Genomic DNA, 23,553 nt, shown 5'->3' on the forward strand with positions numbered 1-23,553 from the left:
TAAAATGTAGAGGAATGGAGTCACATAGAGGAGAACAGAATGTATCACTGAAGGGAACCAGCTCCAGAAGATTGCAGATTGTCTCATTGCTTTGCAGTAGTGAAACTGCCTTGTTATTTTTTATTTATTTATTTTAATGCATGTGTTAATATGCTGCCGTTCAAAATATGCCGTCTTCCCATGGTGGCCTGCAACGCATAAAAACCATCTGAAGCCTATTTGAGGTGGCATCAACAGAAGTGTCCAAATCAAGGAAAGGAATAGCTAGTTTTGGCTAGTTCTGGGCAGCACCATTTAAGAAAGATATTGACAAGCTGGAATAAGTGCAGACAAGGGCGACGAAGTTGATCAAAGGTTTGGAAACTAAGCCTTATGAGGAACGTATGGTTAGCCTGGATAAGCGGAGACTGTGAGAGGATATGATAGCCATCTTCAAATATCAATCAATCAAGCAATCAATCAATTTGGGATTTCCTTTGGGGGTTCCCCGGCTGGCACCTCCCACCACGCCTCATGGTCCAGTAAGTCCCCAACACTGGGAGAATAAGGTTCAAATCCCCACTCAGGCATGAAGCTCACTGGGTTCTTGTGAGGATAAAATGGGGAGGAGGAAAACAAAGTATGCCACATTGAGATACAAATACAAATAAATAAAAATATAAGATAGTGTATGACAAAAAGCAGATTAGCATTCTACGTTGTGTTTCATGATAGCAAGGTAATAGTTGAGGATGTAAACATATTTTATTTTAAGTGTGGCAGCAGATGATTAACACATATTCCTAATTTAGTCAAAATCAAAATTAGAAAAGAAAGCTCCTCACCAAGGAGGAGCTTGTTACCGTACCAAGTTACCGTACAAGGTCAGGTGTTGATACTTCACACACTATTAAGTTGTCAGCACTTCTCCCTACTGTGTACCATAAATTGTAATCATGCAAAGGTTTTCAATAGCAGTGCATTTTCCCACATGCTGACATTTGAATTTTTGAATTAGCACAACCATCTTCTTATCCTCTGGTGGTGGTGGTGGTGGGGGACTCTTAAGATAAGCAGCATGTCATTCACACACCTCCGACAGCTTCTGAAGGCGGGAAGATCGCAGCATGGCAGGAGCCCTTTGTTGCAATCTGCAGGCAAATGCAAAACTTTAGAGGGGAATTTAATGACTTCAGCAGTAATAAAGTTCCTTTGCGGTGCACAACCGTCACGTTTAATAACGCACCTAATCGGAAAACATCTCCATTTCTCCAGTCAACTGAGAAGAATAATGTTGAAGGTGTCTTTCATCACTGCACACATTTATGAGGTGAGGTTGAAGCAGATAAACAAGAAAGAGAACAAAGCAGAAGAATATCTAAGGCTGGATTTGGTTTTGTTTTTCATTAATTTCAGGCTCACAGGATGATGCGTTCATCCTAAACTAATGCCCGATATCTGAATCTCAGGTTCCTCTCCTGATGAGCAGGATTACAATTTTTGCAATATGCTGGCGAGGGAGGCATTCCAGTTTTGAGATGCTCAGTCATAATCCCAACCTGGATTTGATTCACTTGCTTCTCAGAAAGGGTGGAGTTTGAGGTGTGTGGGGCAGAGCCTGGGGGCTGCGCTGCACTGCTACAACCCCTGGGCATGTTTACAAAGCATGCTTTCTAATGGCTTGAAAAGAGCTTCCATTCCCATCCCACTGAGGCCTGGCATGGTGTTGCTGTTCCACCTTTCAAGCAATCTCATATACAGGCAACTCCCTCACCCATTATGGCGTCGGTGCACTCAGTGGCTCTGTGAGTCTGTCGCAGAGTCTGGTTGTGTCCCGGTTTTGAGTGTATCTTGTGTTGGGCACTCAGGATGATTTTGGGATTCTTCTGGAACATCTCCCACTGCCCTGCCCAGCAGACAGCCTGAATAAGGTGTGACAGAGGTTGGGTGTTGATCACTTCCAGGTTGTTAGTCAGTGAAGGCTCCAACCTGGTGGAATGCTCTGTCCCATGAGACTAGGGCCCTTCAGGATTTAACCTTCCAATGGGCCTGTAAGACAGAGCTATTCCATCTGGCCTTTAATTTGAATTCAGCCTGATCTTTTATTTCCCTTCCCTTTCCTTCCCTTCCCTCCCCCTCCCCTTTTATGAAGATTACCCACTCTGAGACCCTACAACTAATTCTCCCCTGGCCTCCTTGCTGGCCCAAGTCGGACCAATTCAGCCAGCTAGCCCTGGGGATTATCGAATGCTTATTAAATTGATGTTTGATTTTTATTGTTATTCATGTTTTTATACTGTATTTTATGCTGGTTTTACAATTAAGTGTTTAAAATTTGTTGTTAGCCGCCCTGAGCCCGGTTTTTGAACCAGGAGGGGTGGGGTATAAATAAAAAATTATTATTATTATTATTATTATTATTATTATTATTATTATTTATTAGTCTTGGGGGACCTCCATGGTCATGCTTGAAAATGCCTTGGCAGGGAGGCTGAGGCTGGCTTTCCCCACTCTAACTCTCTTGTCATGGTCAGATCACTTCTTGTTGATCTCATTCATGATCAGGTCATGGATTATTATGATCACCACAGCCATTCCCTTCTGCAGGGGTGGGGGAACCAGTTAGGATACTCTGGCTCAGGGAGTTTATAAAATCCACAAGATTACAGAGAGCCCTTCAGGAGTTTCTGGTTCTCATGGCTGGTGCTCCTGTTGAAGCTTTGGTCACTCTGGTTGACATCATTTCTCCTAAGTGCCCTCTTCTACTGAAGAGGCTCTTCAGTATTCTGGGGAGAAGGAAGCAAGTAGGAAGAGAGTTAGAAATGAAATGGCAGGATTTACGCTGAATGAGTTTCAACACTCCTGAGAGCTCACTCTCAAGCCTACTCAGTGGCTGTGATGTTGGCAAATCAATAATTCTTTTCTGACACCATTGCAATTTCACTGTGCTACCTAGGGCAGCTTTTCAGGGTAATTTGCAGCCTACTGAAATTTGGCACATCTGGTGATGTTAAGAAACCCACAGAGGCCTGCTGTGGCTTGTTTGGAAGGCAGATGGAGGGTAAAATCCCTTGCATCCACTGTAACTTGAATGCAGCAATCGAATCAGGCCTGTCTATGGAAATGCCCAGAGCTCCATCTGGTCCCATATTGTTTGTTCAGTTTCTGCAGCTTGAGGATGTGAACAAGGTATCCAGACAAGTGCTGCTCAATTTGTGTATCTACTTAATCCTTGGCCTTCTTAGTTCATTGCACAGGAACATAGGAAGCTGCTTTATGTTGACTCAGACCATTGGTCCATCTAGCTCAATACTGTCTACAATGACTTAGCATTTCAGGCAAGTGTCCTTGCCAAACCAATCCTAGACATTGGACCTGGGACTTACTGCTTACACCCCAGCCCAGTCCAAAAGAAGGCTATGCATCCGGGAACCCTGGAAGCCTGTAATACATACGTACATATATGCTGAGGTCCCCTGATCCCAGGATTGCACTCAAGAAATTCACATCTGTAATGCTATGCTGAACAAGTTAAGCATTCTTTTTTATATAATTAAAAATTTTATAGACATTTTCAAAGTTTCACAACGAAATTCAACCTACTGCAAACAGAGCACAAGAATTCCACAGTACAGTGGTACCTCGGGTTAAGAACTTAATTCGTTCTGGAGGTCCGTTCTTAACCTGAAACTGTTCTTAACCTGAAGCACCACTTTAGCTAATGGGGCCTCCTGCTGCCACCGCACCGCTGCTGCACAATTTCTGTTCTCATCCTGAAGCAAAGTTCTTAACATGAGGTACTATTTCTGGGTTAGCAGAGTCTGTAACCTGAAGCGTCTGTAACCTGAAGCGTATGTAACCCGAAGTACCACTGTATTAAAAGGAATTTGCACAGCCCAGATATAATTTTCAGTGCAACCATTTCTAGTTCTACCCATATGGAAAGTGCTATTGTGAATAATGTTTGCAATATCACAATTTCCTAATGTGGAAATGCATTTGCTCGCATTGATCTCTTCTTACCCAGGGTATGAGCTGGAGGCACATGAGGCTGCCATCTTGATGAAGCTAAGCAGGTCTGGATCTGCATGGAAACCGCATCTAGAACTTTCAGGTAAATACCTGGAAGACAGATTTAATGCAAATATAATGTAATAAAATAAATAATATTCTCAGTTCTTGCTTTCCCTTATTGCCCCCTCCAACAGAAAAAAATTGATTGTAATCTCCTTGGGACCTTTCTTTTCTTGCTTATCTTACTCTGTAAAGTGCCATGTGCGCTAAATGACTATGTCTAAAGGTAAAGGGGCCCCTGACAATTAAGTCCAGTCGCGAACGACTCTGGGGTTGCGACGCTCATCTCGCTTTAAAGGTCAAGGGAGCCCACGTTTGTCCGCTTCTGCAGAAAGTTTTTCTACTATTCTTCCCCATCCCATTGCACTCTGCAGCACTTTTCTCACTTGCCGCTACTGCCTGATCATTGAAGCTGCTGGTGGAAAGGAAGAGCCCTCATGAGCTTGGGAGTGATGAGCCCTCTGCCTCCTGGGCAGAGCTCCAGTGAGATCACCACCATCACGCCAGGGACTGAACTCTGTTCCCCTACCCAACCCACTTTTTGATGAGAATTAAGGAATTTGTAACAAAAGAAAAGAAAAAAATGAGTGATTTAGGGAGAATTGGACACAATTTATTAATGCATAGTCCAAATTTATGCTTTAAGATCAATTAAGATGTGTTACAAATATGAAATTTCAAATTAGAGTTTTTTGCAAATATTTCCTAATATTGATTTAGGTGTACATCATGTCTCTATAATTTGACAGACAGTTGTAAGTATCTCCTGGTTTAGTGATTTGTAAATGTGTAATTAATTTTTTGTTTGCCTGTGTCTCTGTAGCTGCTATCTTTATTAATTTTATTACAATCATTTAAATTTTCCTTCCTCTGTGTTGTAATTTTTGAGCCAGTGCATAACAGGAAAAATGCATGCATACTCTGAAAAAAACTGTGAGCCCATTGGAAAGCTCAGGGCATATTAACAGTAAAATATTCACCTTACCCCTCTTCTCCATTCCTCTGCAGCCCCCCTTAAAATCAGCTCTGGGGTGATGGGGGACCCTCCAGACAAGATTTTGGGGTACAGGGTGGGGATGGGGAGAGGAAATGGAATTGCTGCTGCACCAGTGGAACTCTAATGCCACTATTTTGGATGCTTTGGATATTTGTTGGCACCTGTCTGTCTCGAGAGACAATGGAGTGTGCATCCAGGGGGCAAGGGAGTGGGTGGTGCTGCGGTCTAAACCACTGAGCCTCTTGGTCTTGCTGATCAGAAGGTCGGTGGTTTGAATCCACACAACGGGGTGAGCTCCCGTTGCTTGGTCCCTGCTCCTGCCAACCCAGCACTTCGAAAGCATGCCAGTGCAAGTAGATAAATAGGTACTTCTGCAGCAGGCAGGTAAATTGCATTTCTGTGTGCTCTGGCTTCCAACATGGTGTTCTGCTGCACCAGAAGCAGTTTAGCCATGCTGGCCACATAACCTGGAAAAGCTGTCTGTGGACAAACATTGGGTTCCTCTGCCTGAAGCAAAGCAAGCGCCTCACCCCCATAGTTGCCTTTGACTGGACCTATCTGTCCAGGGGTCCTTACCTTTCTTTACCTGCATCCAGGGGTGATGTCAAACTGATGGAAAATCACAGGTACTGTGGCTGCAGAAACCAGTAACTTTTAAAATGCTGCCTCCCACATTGTTTTTGCTGTGTTAGCAAACCTCTCGGGGCACAAACCAGGTCAATGTGTACGGGGGTCCTGGGCTGCCCAGATGACAAGAAGCTCCATCTTGGCCATTACACTCCTGGTCCAGTAGGCCAGATATGGTTTGCCAAAAGCAAGTTGGGTCTTTCTTGTGTGAAGCCTTGACCAGGCTTTGCCATGCAATTTTATTTGTATATATTTTATTTGTATATATTGCTGGTTTTATGTTGCTACAGCCGTTGGCTAATGTGAATAAAGTTTATCTTATTTCCATCTTGGCCTCATTGATGTGATCCAAAGAAAAGAAAAACAAAACTGTTTGGCACCAGCTTGGCTGCAGGAGTTGCTGGAAAGGGGCACACAAAGCGCTACCCAACTGTCTTAGGGACTCCACTCCAGCTTTGTGTAGGGTTTCCTCCTTAGCATTTTCTTCTCCCAAAGCTATCCTGCAAGGCAGTGGGTATGGATTTTCCCTTGGGGTTTATTCCCAAAGTCTTTCTCATGAATGTGTATCTTTGGATACAACTACTACTATCAAAAATAGAGAGCCAGTTTGGTATGGTGGTTAGAGTGTCATACTAGGGCAGTGTTTGCCAAACCTAGATCTCCAGCTGTTTTTGAACTACAACACCCACCATCCCTAGCTAGCAAGACCAGTGGTCAGGGATGATGGGAATAGTCCCAAAACAGCTGGGGATCCAAGTTTGGGAAACACTGTCCTAGGACCTGGAACACCAGGGTTAAAATCCCCACTTGGCTATGAAGCTCACTGGGTGACCTTGGACCATTGCCTTCTCCCAGCCTAAACTACCTCACAGGGTTGCTGTGGGATATAAGTGAGGATGGGGAAGACAATGTATGCCACATTGAGCTCCTCAGATAAGAAAGTGGGATGGAAATGCACTAAATAAATAAAGAATCCCATAGGGTATTGAACAGCAAATGTACTTCACTAAAAAAGAACAGACATTTTATCTTGAAAATAACACAGAGACCACTGAATGCCGTATGGGTACTGTACATCTTACATCAGACGACAAGCACTTTGCGGTGCTATCAATAGACTTGGCATCTCTTTTGGCCGTCAAGCAAACACAGTTCCGGCTTAGTGCGAGTCGGCTTGCCAGAGGGTGTTGCCTCCTTCTTTAATTAGAGCTCTGAGGAGATGTTGTGGTTTCAGTGGGAAGTCATATGATGAGATTCCCTTTGCAAACATGTGCATACTTGGTCCATGCCTGGGTTTGGCAAGCTTTAAGGAAGGGCTTTGTATTTCATGAAACAAAATCCTATTTTCCAGGGTTCCTGCAGTTGTGCGTTGTGGTCCAGCGCCACCTGTCATAGCATCTCGACTTCTGCCTTGGGAAACTTCATATCCAGCCCTCTGTCATCTGGCAATTTAAAACCTGCTGTTTAGAACCCATAGCTCATAGCTAACCACATTAAAAAAACAAAAACTTCTTTCCAAAGGCTTCTAAAACTGTGGATCCGCACCAGTTAGCAGGAAAATAAGCCCCTAATGATTCCCATTGCAAAGAGTGTGTTGGCAAGGACCACAGATATGAACTATATTGTTAGCACCATTTGACAAGCATATTGGGAAGCTCAGTGGTAGAGCATCTGCTTTGCATGCAAAAAGTCCGGCATTTCCAGGTAGGGATGGGAGAGGCACCTTGGAGATCTGCTGGCAGTCAGTGTGGACATTACTGAGCTAGATGCACCAATGGTATAATCTAGCTTCCTGTGTTCCTTTATTTAACCAGTGAGCATAAGCATTAAAACCCTTCAGTGCATTTTCTTCTTCTCATCCATATTATGGAGAGGGAGTCACTAACATGCACGGTCAACTTTTCAAAGGGCTTTGCTGTTTCTGGAACAGCAGCCTGATCTGAAGCAGTTATCAGGGAGTAGCATTTGGGGACGCTCCACTTGATAGTTCCAGCAGATCAAGCTGCTATTAAAGGCACAAAGAATGCCAGAAGAGCCCTATTGAATCAGACAAAGGCTGCCAATCTATGTCTACTCAGAAGTAAAGCCTACTGAATTTGATAGGATTACTCCAAATTAAATGGGATTAGGATTGCAGCCTAAAATATATCTAGTCCAGGGTCCTGTTTCCTGCAATGGTGAACCAGATATGAATGAGAAACCCATAAGCAGGCTACAGAACAGCACAGATGGTAGAGCATGAGACTCTTAATCTCAAGGTTGTGGGTTTGAGCCCCATGTTGGGCAAACGCTTCCTGCATTTCATGGGGTTGGACTAGGTGACCCTTGTGGACCCTTCCAACTCTACAGTTCTATGATTCCATGAAAGCAATTGTGTTTCCCCAGCACCTTATTCATTCTAAAGGTAATATCAGTGGCGTAGCATGGTTTGCCAACTACCGGGGCCACGTGGAGGTTGGAAAATGGCACATTCAACTGCCTAACGGCATCTGTGTCACACAGGAGATTGCAGCCATAGAGATAAGGAAAGAAGCAGTTTCATCGTCTGGAGAGGTCACTTCCTGGTTCTCATGGAGAAGCCGTTATCAATGGAACCCAGCCACGGAAGCATGCAGCTGTGTTGTGGCAGCACTGGGTGTTGAAATTTTACACCCCTAACAATTTTGTGCCTGGGGCAGCCTCCCCTGTGCCCCTCCCCATGCCACACCAATGGGTAATATATTAGGGCTGTGAGCCATAATCAGTAGAAAACCCAACTGAACCGATTCAAAGAGATCTGGGCACGGGCTGTGGTGGATCACTCTGGCCTGGTCAGGATGCCAGAGTGATCTGGGATTTTCAGGGAGCAGGGCGTCAGGCAAGAAAGCTGCTGGGGTCTGTATCACCAGGGTGTTCCATTCAGGGAAGACCCTTGTGAAATAGCACCCCTCAGGATTGAATCAAAGCCACAGGACTAAAAGTGGGCTCTGCAGGGTTCTTCTTTACAATAACCTGCAGGGAAGTTGCTTGTGAAGCAGAACCAGACAAGCTTTAATCCTCCTGCTCTTAGTCGGAGGTGGAAATTTTCATAGAATTAAAGAATTGTGGAATTGGAAGGGATCACAAGGGTTGCCTTGTCCAACCCCCTTGCAATGCAGGAATCTTTTATACACTTCCATCATGTTGTCTCTTACTCACCAAATGCTACAACATTCCCTCATAGGGAACCCCTCCTTTGGGATTTTTAGAGAAAGGATGAGTAAGGAGGCAGATGGTAAGTTATGTTCACGGTGCAGAGACAGTCGATAGAGAAGGATTTTTACACTAAGTACTAGAATCGAATTGCATGTTGGGAGAATCAGGACAGACAACAGGAACCCAGCACATATGGAATTCTCTATGACAATGTACTAATGGCCTGGATGGCTCTATGACCTTCAGTATCAGAGTCAGCTTGCCTCTGAGTACCAGTTACTAAGGAACACAAGCAGGAGAGTGCTCTAGTGTTCATGGAATCATAGAACTGTAGAGCTGGAACCACAGGGGTTGTATAGTCCAACCACCTGCAATGCAGCAATGTTTTGCCCAATGTGGGGCTCGAACTCACAACTCTGGGATTAAGAGTCTCATGCTTTACCATGTTGGCTACTGTGGGAACAGAATGCTACACTGCTTCCCACCCCCTTTTTAATGGTAGTGCCCTCTTTCAAATTCAAATACGTTGGAATTCCTTGGTAGTTGTCCACATACATCAGGGGCCCTGACTTGGGCACCAGATTATGGGTGCCCAGCAGCACACGCAATGCGCCATAGCGGTGCCTGGGAGCCCCAGAAGTCATGTTGGAGGCCCCACAAGGTCTTGGGATGTGACTTTCAAGTCCTCTCAAAGCACTGGAAGTTGCATCAAAAGGCATCACAAGACCTCTGAGGTGGCGTCCGAGGCCTCGTGGGGCCTCCGATGTGACTTCTGGTGCTTTGTGAGGCCCTGGAAGTCATGTCAGAGGCCCTGAGGTGGGTGCCGAGCACCCACAACAAAACTTTTGTTGGCGCCAGTGACATACATATTTATTGAGCTTGATAGCCCCGTGGTCACAGTTTCCAGTTGGTTCAATAACATGTCTCTCACCAAGTGATGCAACTTTTTATAGTCCTGTTTACAATGCTATGCTTTTCACCTGTTCACACACTGAAGCTCATCCTGTTACATCAACCAAGCATGAACATATAGTTTTGAAATCTTCATCACATGAATCAGTGTTGTGCATAGGAGTATGGTCCATTTCTCAAATGTTATACCCCAAATATTTTTTTCACCAATTTTGAAGAATGTGATTCCCATTTCAAAGAATATCAAGTGCACAGGGATATAATTAGATATATGGAGCTGTTGCCTTCTAGATAGTGCTTGTCATTGCCAAATTAATCCATATTGCTTGGGCTTAATTGCCATTTTCAAAATTGTTCCTTTTGTTTATAATGAGTTGGAAGATCATGACAATTGAGGTGTGGATTGATTATTTATTTATGCATTCACAAAGGGATTCAGTTTGATGAAAACCAGTTCCCAAATATCAAGGAGACAGACAGTCCTGTATCATTATAAAGTCACATGTCAATTCGGCATCTAGTAAAACTAGTTCCCTTTGTGCCTATGAGTCAGATAAACTAGTTTGCCAGTGTCAAAGGATGCTTTGCTTTCTCCAGCGTCCAAAGGGATCAAAGAAGAAGGAGCGGTGGTGAAGACACAGAGAGAGTGGCAGGACAATATTGATTGAACTGTAAGTAAAATTCTCTTAGTAAATTGGGATTTGTGATAAATATATTATTAGACACGGTGCCGGATATCTGAAATTCATGAACCTACTTAATTGAAATGCGGGCTTGCTGGTAAATTTCATAAAGTTCTTATGAGCTAGTGTGGAAGAATATCCTTATGCGAGGAAGATCCCATCATAAATTTTTATTGGAAGTATTGTACAAGGTAAGTTACCAAGAAATAATAAGAAACTAAAAAGAAAAGTGGAGAGATGAAGAATGAAATTGGTAGGCCTTCTGATACATTGAAATAAAAAAGAGTGATGAAATCCAGCGGCGTAGCGTGGGTGGCCAGCACCTGGGGTCGTGTGGAGGGTGCTATTAAAGGCACAAAGAACACCAGAATAGACCTTTGAATCAGACAAAGGCTGCCAATCTATGTTTACTCAGAAGTAAAGCCTACTGAATTAGATGGGATTACTCCAAAGTAAATGGGGTTAGGATTGCAGCCTGAAACATGTCTAGTTCCAGTGTGGTGTAGTGGTTAAGAGCGCTAGACTCGTAATCTGGTGAGCTGGGTTCGCCTCCCCGGTCCTCCACATGCAGCTAGTCACTCTTCTCTGAAGTCTCTCAGCCTCACTCACCCCGCAGAGTGTTTGCTGTGGGGGAGGAAGGGAAAGGAGATTGTTGGCCTCTTTGAGACTCCTTAGGGTAGTGATAAAGCGGGATATCAAATCCAAACTCTTATTCTTCTTCTAGTCCAAAGTCCTGCTTCTTGCAATAGCCAACCAGATACAAATGAGAAACCCAGAAGCAGGGTAGGAGAGTAATTACATTTCTCCAGCACCTGAGTCACATGGAAGTAGCGTACCGTGGGTTGCCAGCTCCCAGGGCCATGGAAGGGAGGGAAACGGATGGAGTGCGCATGCGCATTCAACTGTCTTAACAGTGCCTGTGTAACCCAGGAGATCGTAGCCACAGAGATAAGAAAAGAAGAGTCATTCCGTTGACTGGAGAGGTCACTTCCTGGTTCACATGGAGAAGCCATTTTCAACAAAGCTCAGCGATGGAAGTGCACAGCTGTATTGAAGCAGGACTGGGTACTGAAATTTTGCTCCCCCTAGCAATTTTGCACTGGGGCAACTGCCCCTGGGGCCCCCCTCATGCTATGCCACTGATCAAACCAACTACATCGTCGCAAAACTAAAGTACAATTAGTGGGATTTTTTTGTGCATTTATTGTAAAGCCTTTCATCCAAGGAGCTCAAGATTTCCCCCTCTGCACCCATTTTATCTTCACAGTCACTATATGAGGTAGGCTAGAGCAGAAATAGCAGCTGCTCAAAGATCACCCAGTGAGATTTAAACATGGGCTTCGCCACTCCTAGTCTGGTATCCTAACTACTACACCAGATTGTCTTGGGTGGCTGCGTAAAAGCAATTAACATTTCTGAAGTTTGAATGAGAGTTTAACTGTATGAGCCATTAAGCAATAAAACAAATCACCTGGTGAGCTTGTTAAAATATCTTTTTGTTGTTGTTGTTGTTTTTAAAATGATATTTATTGAGAATTTTAAGATTACAAAGAAAAAAGAAGGAAAAAACAAGAGAAAGAGAAAAAGAAAGAAAAAAAGTAGATAAAAGTAACAATTAAACAATACAAATCAGTAAAAACCAAAGTCAAAAAGAAAAAACAAAACACACAATACATCAAAAGCAAAAAGCAAAAATAAACAAAAAAATTAAAAACAGATCCAATATTCCCAGATCCTTAACTGTCATTACCTTATTTCATCGACCTCCTCACACCTCCCTTTTTTGTATTCTAGTTGTCTCAGCAAATCCTTTCCATCTTTCACAATATTCTGTCATTAAATTACCTTAATCTATTTTAACCTTATCTTACCATAAAAAACCCTAAAACTTAAAACTTAAATCTTATTTATACCAAATTCTCTTAACCATAACATATTCTTACATAATTCTTTTTAACATTTCTGCTAAAGCCAAATAATTTCATTCCAACATTTTTCTAATACTCATTAATTTTACGATACTTTTCTAAATGAATTTTTAAAACTTTCTTCCAATCTTCATCCATCGTCTCTTCTTCCTGGTCTCGGGTTTTGTCAGTCCTTTCTATCCCATCCATCTAGTCCATCAACTTGGTGACCTTATGTCCGAGGCTCTTAAGTCTCTTCCATGTCCCTTCCGCAGGTCTTCTTCATATTTATACCTGTACTTTACTTTGTCTTCTGCTCCTTTCACTCGGGGAGACTCCAGCTTGCCAATATTTTTGTCCCTTCTCGACAAGTCAGCCCCTTTTCCATAGTCAACACTGAAATCCATGTGGTATTTAAAGGCATGTTTCAAGGTCCCTCTAAAGTTAAAGGCCCCCACAACTCCGAGCTTCCCCCGGCCCAAAGCCAGACTTGGGTCAAAACATCCCTGCATAGGGGGGTCTATCCAGCCCCCCATCTCCAAGCCAAACTGAACTCCATCTCTCCAAATCTGACTTTTTCCAGGTTCGTTCGTCGAATCCAACAACTCATATTCCTGCTGGGCCACAGCTCCCTCCATCTCTGCCACCCGAGGTCCAGCAACAACCTCCTCCCTCATCTGATCTGTCAAAGCACATTCCTGGATTAATTCCTGAGTGGGTTCTATATAGGTACCCACTACCTGTCCAAAATTTCCAATCGCAACAGTCATCAAATCCATCTTCTCATGTAACTGTTCCAATAAAGCACTTGTCTTGCAAAAGGCAAGCACCAGAGCCTCCGAGTACATTCTTGTTCAAGGTTGAAGTCTGGTCCCACGATCTTAATCTATTGCAGCTGCAAAGCTCCCCAGTTCGGTTTTAATAACAGTTTCACAAGCTCCCTCTAGGGGAAACAATTTCTATTTGTATCCATCTTTTTTTTTTTTTAAAGCGGATCTAGCAACAAAGTTTTCCTTTTTCAGATATTTTGTCAATATTTTGTTCTTTTTAAATGCGAAGGGGAACAATGGAATCAATATGTTTCTCTTCTTTTAACTATCTGTCAAAAACGTTTGTCCATAGTCAATGAACTTCCCCAGAACGTCTGTCCTGACGCCCCGCTCCCAGGTTCAAGACGGTGGAAAATTGCCTTTCTTTACTCTCTCTTCTGCAGGTTTAAACAGTCTAAAAAAGGTTCCCCCCTCTTCTCCTGCTTCCAAGGGGGGTTCAATAATTTTAAAAGATGAAAATTTGATCCTTTACAGATGACTTTCTAAACTCTAGCTTGCCGTGTCTTTGCTTCAATCTATCTACAAAAGCGGAAGGCGGACTTCCTGTTTAGACCTTCCCGCTTCAGTGCCAAATTAAAAAAAAAAATCTTAATCCAATTTTCCGTTCTACTCACGGGCAGTTCTTTAAAATCCAATTGTCCACAGGAAAAAGTCAGCGCTCTCCGGCAACAGCAATGCCGCTTCACTCCGTGAAAGAAGCAGTCGATTCAAAGCACCGCGCCACTCACCCCACGTCGCTCCGGATCCCCGAAACTGGGTTTTCCCGCGAGTAGGGGGGGCGCAAAGGTGCCAGCCGAATCCCACGTCCACAGGCTTCTCCCGCCTGTGGTTTTTAATGGGTCTCTGCCTCGCCGTGGCGGTTCAGACCCTGTTTTCCACGGAGTGGATTCCTCCTGATTGGAGGAAATCCGCCATTGCCAGAGGCACCAACCCGGAAGTCCAAAGCTTGTCAAAATATCTTTGTACTGGGGAGACTGCAGAATAAGGCGCACTTTATTCCGCATGTGGGAACGTTTTCCAGTGAGAGCCCTTCAGCAGTAGTCCTTGTACAGACAGGACAACTTCATGGATGCTTTAGCTGAGATTCCTGCATTGCAAGGGGTTGGACCTTGGGGGGTTCCTTCCAGCTCTATGATTCTAGGATCTTCACCCTCCTCCCCCAAGTTGACCATACATATATGGTCCACTGGTCTCCTGTCACAATCCTTTCCAGTGGCTCAGCATGGCCAATACAAGCTTATCTCATTTGAGTCTTACAAGAACTCATTGAGATAGTTTATGCTTAGACATCCTGTAGTGGCATCCACTGGTTGAAGCTGGTATAGCATTATGGTCAACAATTCTACTCCTGCCTTAGCAAGGAAAGTAGAGGTAACAGCTTCTGTGAACATAGTCAGATGACTTACTCATCTAGCTGAGTATTGGCTTCAGACTGTAGATATTTCCACCAGTACCTGGAGATACCAGGGATGGAATCTGGAACCTTCTGCATGCCAAACAAATGCTGTACCACTGGGCTCTTCTACTTTTATCTGCAACATGGAACAAGAGCCTGATTCGTAATAATATATTATTTAATAATGTATTAAATAAATGTTTGAAACAGGGGGAGTATCCAATCCCACTCCAATTCCATTCCTTTGTTTTATTGTTCCAGGGTTGTCTCTCCCTGTGTGTCACTCGTCCTGGATTCAGGTTTAACTAGAAAATTTTCTAAACTTTATTCCAAAACTGGAGCAAGGGCTGCTTGCTGCAGCTTTCAGTTCCTTCAGTTAATTTACATCTGTCTCCCCAACCCTGGCCCCTCTTGTTTATAGCTGTGCACATGAAGGTTGATAATACACTGCAAAATAACAAAACGAAAACAAATGATAAATCTTAATGCCATTGCTTGCTGGTGTATACATGAGCTCCTTCACGATGTAGGTATTCATAAAATCATATCACGGTTGATGTTTTCCAGTAATTTTTATTAAGTGTAAGGGGGAAGGGGAATGCAAAGGAACTGGAAGCTGTGGCAAATTATGCACGCACAATGCTGTGTAAAAAATGTTGCAATGATTAATAGACCATAGTAGAATTTGGTTGGCTGAAAACTGCAGGGGCAAGGAGAAGGCTCTTGTGCCTGGGTCCTGCTTGAGGATTCCCCATAGGCATCTGGTTGGCCACTGTGAGAACAGGATGCTGGACTAGATGGGTCACTGGACTGATCCAGCAGGCTCTTCTCATGCTCTAATGTTCCTGTAAGTGGACTTCAAAGTTCAATAGGGAAGAGCTTGCAAGTCTTCTGTAATGGAACCCAATATTCCATCTGCTGAATTATAATGAAGGTGGGGGTGCTGCATTCATTGAGGTGGGATGAGGTGGCAGCGGTGAAATTGGGGCAGCTCAGGGGAAGTGCCCCTAACCTTGCCACCTCCTTCCTTCATCTCTATCCTAACCAGTGTGGTGTAGTGGTTAAGAGTGGTAAACTTGTAATCTGGTGAACCAGGTTCGTTTCCCCGCTCCTCCACATGCAGCTGCTGGGTGACCTTGGGCTAGTCACACTTCTCTGAAGTCTCTCAGCCCCACTCACCTCACAGAGTGTTTGTTGTGGGGAAGGAAGGGAAAGGAGAATGTTAGTCGCTTTGAGACTCCTTCAGGTAGTGATAAAGCGGGATATCAAATCCGAACTCCTCCTCCTCCTCCTCCTCCTCCTCCTCCTCCTCCTCCTCCTCCTCTTCTTCTTCTTCTTCTTCTTCTTCTTCTTCTTCTAACAACAAGGGCAGTGCCACCAAAAGGATGCTACTACCTCTGCCCCTGCATGAATCAGGGTAACCATGGTTTACAGCCAATGGTGCAAATAGCACACTAGTTTTTTGGGGGGGAGGGGGGTAGCTGAAAATAATGAGTTAATTGAACTAATGTTTTTTTCTCCTTTCTTACCTCCCCTCTCTCTTTTTTTAAAAGGGGGAAAATGGCGATTTCCCTCCTTTTCTTTTTAATTGCTGGGATCCTGGCTAACAATCTTAACCTTCCAAATTCTGTGAATCCCAGCAGTTACATGAACAGGTGTGACAACTATGATAGCAACCCCCAAGATTTGAACCGCCAAAACCAACCCAATGGAGGAAGAACACAGACTCCAAACCAGGTCCTGGTCAACAGCAATTCAGACTTTGCATTCAAGTTCTTCAGGCAGGTTTCTTCTAATGGAGGCAACCGAGGCAGTCCCTTCAAGAAGAACATCGTTTTCTCTCCCATGTGTATCTCTACAGCTTTTGCGATGCTGGCTTTGGGCGCTAGGGCCAACACCTTAGACCAGATCCTTAGAGGACTTGACTTCAAGCCATCAGAGATTCAGGAGAGGATGATACATGAAGGCTTCCACAACCTCATCTACTCATTAAGCAATGGGGGTTCAGGCCTCCAAATGGAAATGGGGAATTGTCTGTTTGTGCAAAACGAGTTGCATCCACAACCTCAGTTCCTAAGGGAGCTCAGGAACATTTATGGAGGAGAGATCTATATGGAAAATTTTAAGGACACAGCAGTAACTGAGGAGCACATCAATCAATATGTCAAAATGAAAACCCATGGGAAGATTTCTAAGCTCGTCGATGGAGTTGACCCAATTACTGAAATACTACTTGTTAGCTATATTTACATGAAAGGTAAGACAAGCTAATGGGCCTGCCCTGTGATCTCCTTTCCTCACCTTATGGCTAATCCTAGATTCTTGTCATTTTCCACATAGTTCCTAAGTAGAACTTCATCCTGTGTACTGATGTTTGCTTTTGTTTGTGAGGAAGAGAATTTTGGTCAGGCAACAAATTCCTGCTCCACAGTGATTCTATGCAATGGATCTGTTATTAGGTGACCTCAGTAATTACGACTGTGCAAGGCAGCCTCAATTCAGTTCAGAACCTAATTAAATGTTCTAACCCCTTCCTTCCTTCCTTCCTTCCTTCCTTCCTTCCTTCCTTCCTTCTGTAGCACCCTGCTTGTGGTTAATGCTTAGCTGGAATGAAATATTCAACGCAGCAATAGAGAAATTAAAATAATACTTTGTCAGACAAATAAATGAGAGACACAGTGGTATACGGTTACCAAAGCTCTGCCCACTCCAGCCCTGATGGCCAGCACTTATATTTCCTCAGCCCAGCCCCCTTGCTCCTCCTTTGGCTGCCTCTGTCCAATCAGCCTGGTTGAAATTCCTATTGGCTGTTTGCTAGAACCAATCATAAAAGATACACCCATTTCCTATTACCTTTTATGGGAGACAAAGAGCTATATTTCCTTCTATTCATAAATGGCAGACAAGTAGCCATATATCTTATATTTGCCTCGACCAGGCACCTTAATTACCAGATAACCTTTGGCCCCTGCTGCCCCTTTATTCCAAAACAAATGGCTAAAACAGATGGCTCATGGAATTAAATTTTGTCTAAACAGAGATCTTGGGTTCACCTTCTCACACACCATCAATGAAATAAGAATCTAACATTTCTTACTTTCTAAATCCTTTGCATAATGACATTAAGCCAATATATTTCATACATAACATAGATAGATTTTTAGAAGAAAAGGAACAGTTTCAAAGTAAAAAGGAAACAGCTTCAGAGAGAAGCATTTTCAGTTTACAACTCCCTTTCCCAGCCAGCTGCTGTTCCTATTAGCTCTTGCCCTTTAACCTTATGAAAATATGGCTGAGTCTAATGGGAGGCACCTGGTATTATTTTCTGTTAAACAATAAATTTTACTATTTACCAACTCTTAATTAGTGTTTTTGCAGCTTGATTGTCAGTATGGTCAGTATGACCTTTGCTCCCAGCCTGTAATTCCCTTTTACAACTTTGAGGTACTGCTATAAATCGGGGGGGGGGGGGGCTGTTCAAGGAGATAAACAACTGCCAAAGTACTTAGCCAGCTGCTCTATGCCTGGCATGAAACATACAAACATTTACAAATATATTTTTTAAGCTCATTTTAAAATGCAGACCTTGATCTGATGCCTCCCTTCCTTCCTTCCTTCCTTCCTTCCTTCCTTCCTTCCTTCCTTTCTTTCTTTCTTTCTTTCTTTCTTTCTTTCTTTCTTTCTTTCTTTCTCTCATTCTGTATGTCTTTCTGTCTTTCTTATGCCCTGCACTTCCAAGGCCAGTAAAATACCCGGGATTCCTTAGTGTGTTCACTGAAGTTAGTAAAAGTATTTAAAGAGCACTTAGTAAAAGTATTTAAGTTAGGCACAATGACAGAAGGGGGGGGGGGACACAGCAACCTCTGATTTAGATGAAAAAGTGGAACAAATAATTAAATATGTTTCCATATATGAATTATTAGCCAAATACTGAAGTTGTATTCAACCATATACAACCATGAAAAGATATCAGGGTGTTATTCATTAGTGAGGTTTTAGAACTGTTAAATTTAGGTTGGACAAACAGCTAATCAATACAAAACCAAGGCAGTCAAACCACCATGACATCCATAGGATATAATGAGCTGAAAGGTAATTTAAAGGTCATCGAGTCCAACCCCTCAGTAATACATGTGCTTTTACTATTTTTTGTTGAGAGCCTACAGTGCAGGATACAACTACAGTATCTCTGTCAGATAACCATCCAACATCTGCTTAAATCAGAGGTGTTTGTCTGTGTGCGTGTAGAGGAGCATTCATCCATAGAACCCCCTCCTAACTGCAGCCTGAAATGATACAGTTCCATTGTCTCTGGATTTAAGCCGCTTGTTGACTTTGTATTTTGAGATAATGCAAGGAGCAGAGGTCTTAACAGGCAACTCAGGTTTTTTTTAAAAATTAACTGGGTACCATAATAATTTATTTGATAAATAGTGTTATAAAAGGGTAGACATTGGTGTTTACGTTCCCGCCCCCTGAACTGATTTTTTCAAAAGTGAACTCAGTATACACACCTCAGTTTATGATATCTGTGATTGTTTAGCAGATGCCACTCACAGCCATGTGGGCCCACGTGCAAACTTTTTTGTTTCTTTTAACTATGTCAGCTAACATAGGAGAATCCGATTAAACATCGGGAAAAGCTTTCTGACAGTAAGAGCAATTCGACAGTGGAATGGGCTCCCTTGGGAGGTTGTGATCTTCATTTTCTTGGAGCTCTTTAAGCAGAGGTTGGGTGGCCACCTGTCATGGATGCTTTAGCTGAGATTCCTGCATTGCAGGGGGTTAGACTACATGTCCTTTCGGGTCTCTTCCAGCTGTACAATTCTGTGATTCAATGATTCTATGATCTAGGTTGTGATAAATTACATCATGTACTATAAGTATATTTCAGAGATGGTGAAAGAGAAAGTGTGAGAGGGAGAAAAGCAGAAATATTTTTGAAAGCCAAAAGAAAAGCAAAAGGACAGCTCTAGAGTAAGGGTTGTAGCCAACGCCATTTTCCTTAGCCCCATTGAAATTAATGAACCAAACTAGTCATGTCTATTATTTTCAGGGACTCTACTCAGTAGGACTAACATTGGATACAACTTGGAGAAATGAAAGGTAAAGAGATAGAAGACAAAATCCCGTGGACTAAAGATCTAGCCAAGGTCAAGAAATGTTGAGTGTCCTAAAGTACCTGCAGCTTCTTGCATGCAAACAGGTCTATGCAAGAGTAGAATTGTTCCAATGAGTAACAAGTATCTATGGCACTTTTTAAAAAAATATCCCTTTCTTCTTTTCCTTAAGCCAAATGGAAGAAGCCCTTTGACCCAAAGTACACGACAGAGCAGAACTTCTACGTGGATCCTTACACGGTTGTGAAAGTGCCAATGATGTTTCAGATGGGCATGTTTGAAACCGGCTATGACAACGAGCGACTGTGCACCGTTTTGAAGCTGCCTTACAAAGGACATGCCGCTTCCTATTTTATCCTACCTGACAAGGGGCAGATGGAGAGGGTGGCTAACAGCTTGTCGTGTGGAGCTTTGCGGACTTGGAAGAGAATACTCACACGGAGGTAACAGCTTTCAACTTTTGACTCTGGTGTCAGGCAGCTCAGGTTCAGATATATAAGAACAATTGTGGGGTGAGCTTTTGAAGGAAAGGCCTTACTTCAGCAGTGAGGAACCTGAGGCCCTCTCGATGTTGCTGGACTCTAGTTCCCATCAGTCCCAGCCATCCTGGCCAATGGCTAGGGATGAAGGGAGTTGTAGCTGAGCAACTTCTGGAGGTCTACAAGATCCCCATCCTTGTTTTACTTCAGCAAATGCATGCAGCGGGCGGACATACAACACCCCACAAGTGTCCCAGAAAAAACTGGGACATCCTGTTTTATTGTATGAGAGCATGGCAGATCTTGCCCTGGAAAAGTGTCTTTTGGGTTATGTGATCTCACACAGGTCACATGATTTTGTGCAGGTACACAGCCTGGAAGATGTGCATCTTCCAGTGTTTTGGGACTCAAGATGTTGGACACTCAATGGGAGTGGTGCTGTGGGTTAAACCACAGAGCCTAGGACTTGCCAATCAAAAGGTCCTGCCAACCTAGCAGTTCGAAAGCACGCTCCGGCGGGAAGGTAAATGGCGTTTCCGTGCGCTGCTCTGGTTTGCCAGAAGCGGCTTAGTCATGCTGGCCACATGACCCGGAAGCTGTACGCCGGCTCCCTCGGCCAATAAAGCGAGATGTGCGCCGCAACCCCAGAGTCGGTCACGACTGGACCTAATGGTCAAGGGTCCCTTTACCTTTAAGAAAGCTGATGGCAAGGGTGGAGAATTTGTGGTCCCATTCCTCCCCCTCCCCCAGTGTTGGACATAAAGCAAAACCAGACAGCCTTTGGGGCACTTCAGACTGAGGTGGCCTTTGTGACAAAGTACAGATCAGGGTCCAAATTGTACCTTTGTTGCTGGTGCACACTCTTTGTTAAGCAGCCCTTCCTGGCATTTGGTGTTCAGGTAGCCTGCCTCTACACATGGAGATTAGGAAGCTGTCTTCTGGGAATATAGCAGAATATAGTGCAGATTTCGCACTCATTTTCATGTTACATGCTTCCAGAAGATAAGCATTTTCAAATAATGCAGAATGAGCCCTAAACTTGAGCCAGATTTCTGAAAGTGTTTTTTTTACATTGCATGAAAGCTGAAATCAAATGCAGAAATTAACAGACAGGGAAATGTTGGGGAAATGGAATAAACTGCCGTGAGAATGCGCATGAGAATAGGGAGGTAACATGGATGGTTTCACTTTGGACTACAGGTGAGGGTACCACTTTTGAACACTCCCCCATACAATTGCCCCTCCTTGAAAATAGAAAGCTAGCCTGGCAGGGAAAAAAAATTCTAGCTCGGTCCTTAGCCTGCTCTGCTGGATCTCTCTTTGCAAGGATTTTTACATGTAATGGTACATTATAGAGAGATAGATAGCCACCCATCTACATTCTGAAGTAGGGGAAGCCCATTTTACCACTTCATTCTGCTGTATAATATACACAGCCTAATATGCATGGTATTTTCTCATATGATTAATAAATTCTTCTTTGTCTTTCTCCCTTGTTTTATTCTTGAATAGCTCTGTAGATGTGTATCTTCCGAGATGCTTGGCGAGTGGAGAGCTTAACCTGAAAGACATAATGTACACCATGGGTGTGGTTGATGTATTCACTGACAGAGCAGACCTGTCTGGAATTACAGGGCAGCCTCAGCACAGGCTCTCGGGCGTAAGTTGGGGCTTTTATTTGTGAATGAATATGGTAGAAGCTGTGAAGGCTTGAATTTCTGCATCTGCATATCACCAGGCTAACTTGTTTCAGCATCATGGTGTCCTTCAAAAAATCCAGGTGTTGTCATTTGGTGAGAGTGGTAAACATTTTCTGTTAGTTAGCCCCAGGACAAAGAACTCAGGGCCTCTAAAAGAACTCAAAGTTCCTAGAGATTCTGATAAACAATGGAATGACCTGTTCCACCACTTTAAGACAACTATGGCATGTAGATAATGGACAAAGTTCCAGCTACCTTGCACAGTAAATTCCAATTCCTTGGATACCAAGGAATTTATATGTGTACCTGGCAGGGCAATCTTATACATATTTTGCCCACTGTGGGCTTGATCTCTGCTAAGTCTGTTTAGGGACACAGTCTTTGGCTGGATCTACACTGACCTTCTTAACGTTATTAGAACAATATTAGATATATCGTTCTAAAATGTCACATGGCATACTGGTAGATTAAACACACTCCTCCTCCCTCATCATCAGGAAAAATGGTGTTTATGTGTGTCTTCTGTGTGTGCTTATATAAGTGTGTTCACTACCTTGTTTTGTCCATCACATCACACTTTTTCCTATTGCCAGTTCCTGTGTGCCCTCTGGTGTCACTTTTTAATAACGTAACTTCCCTGGGGAGAAGTACTAAAATGCTGGTGAATTTTCACAGGAAATTGGAAGGGACTTGCATGGAGACAAGGAAACTTGTGAAAACTGGCCCTGTTGCAAACAGAACCCTTTTGCAAGCTCAGGATCCAACCCTGTGTCAGGAAGCATACAATGCGCACCTGGTTTTTCTTGATAAGTTGCTTTGAGCATTTGTTTTCTTTGGTCTAAAGCAACTAACAAATGTAATAAATAACAAAGACAACCCTAGTGCCACTCAAGTTGATTCTTTCGCCCTCCCAAACCCCCACCAATTTTGGTGGCAGTGGCAAAGAAGAAGAAAGAAAAGAAGTAGACTCACTGCTGGCGTGGACAACCCGATGGTGATGCAAATCACCTCCTCCCTCATCATCAGGAAAAATGGTGTTTGTGTGTGTCTTCTGTGTGTGCTCATATGAGGGTGTGTGTTCGAGAGTGTGGGGCTTCTGCCTCTTGGAAGTTTGGGCATATGAGAACGCTTCCCTCAATCTCAAAAAACTGTGAGCCACCCCTAGTCCAAGAAAACGCATTTGCATTTTATCCATCCATTGGCAGCATGACATTCTCTCCCCCCCCCCCAATCTTTCCTTTGCACAGGCCCTTCATAAGGCTATGATGATGATAGATGAGAGAGGAACAGAAGCAGCAGCAGCCTCTTCTATGGACATGGTGCCAATGTCTATGCCTACTATCGTTAAGTTCAACGAGCCTTTTATAACCATGGTTGTTGATGAACCTACTAACAGTATCCTCTTCATGGCGAAGATCTTCAATCCTACAGAGAAGTAGCTGTAGACCAAGATCACCAGACTGTTAATCAGCATGTACTCAATAAACTAATTGGTTTGATCAGCACTGAATTGACTTGCTTATTGTATCTCCAGTTCAGCTGCACTACTGGGTTACTTGGGGAGGAAAGGAAGGGCAAAAGGCCAACTGGTGTCAACAAATCAGCATTACCTGCAAATTTGGGAACAGTACCTTGTGATGTGGTAGCTTCAGACCCATTCTATCACCCTATTTAT

General features: G+C 43.4%; 2 protein-coding genes across 2 annotated transcripts in view; one reads left to right on the top strand and one right to left on the bottom strand.

Moving 5' to 3' along the window:
* Positions 1-23,553, bottom strand: part of LOC308469620 (serine protease inhibitor 2.1-like) — a 300,956-nt gene that overhangs the window by 153,932 nt on the left and 123,471 nt on the right. The gene's annotated exons all lie outside the window — the stretch shown is intronic.
* LOC308467708 (alpha-1-antitrypsin-like) lies at positions 10,278-23,383 on the top strand. Its single transcript, XM_080989410.1, has 5 exons — positions 10,278-10,434; positions 16,133-16,836; positions 19,872-20,142; positions 21,691-21,838; positions 23,126-23,383. Exons 2-5 carry the CDS (start codon positions 16,140-16,142, stop codon positions 23,315-23,317), a joined length of 1,308 nt encoding a protein of 435 aa, XP_080845536.1. The 5' UTR covers positions 10,278-10,434; positions 16,133-16,139; the 3' UTR covers positions 23,318-23,383.

The sequence above is a fragment of the Podarcis pityusensis genome (assembly GCF_964106645.2).
Source record: "Podarcis pityusensis genome assembly, chromosome: 1".
Lineage (NCBI taxonomy): Eukaryota > Metazoa > Chordata > Lepidosauria > Squamata > Lacertidae > Podarcis > Podarcis pityusensis.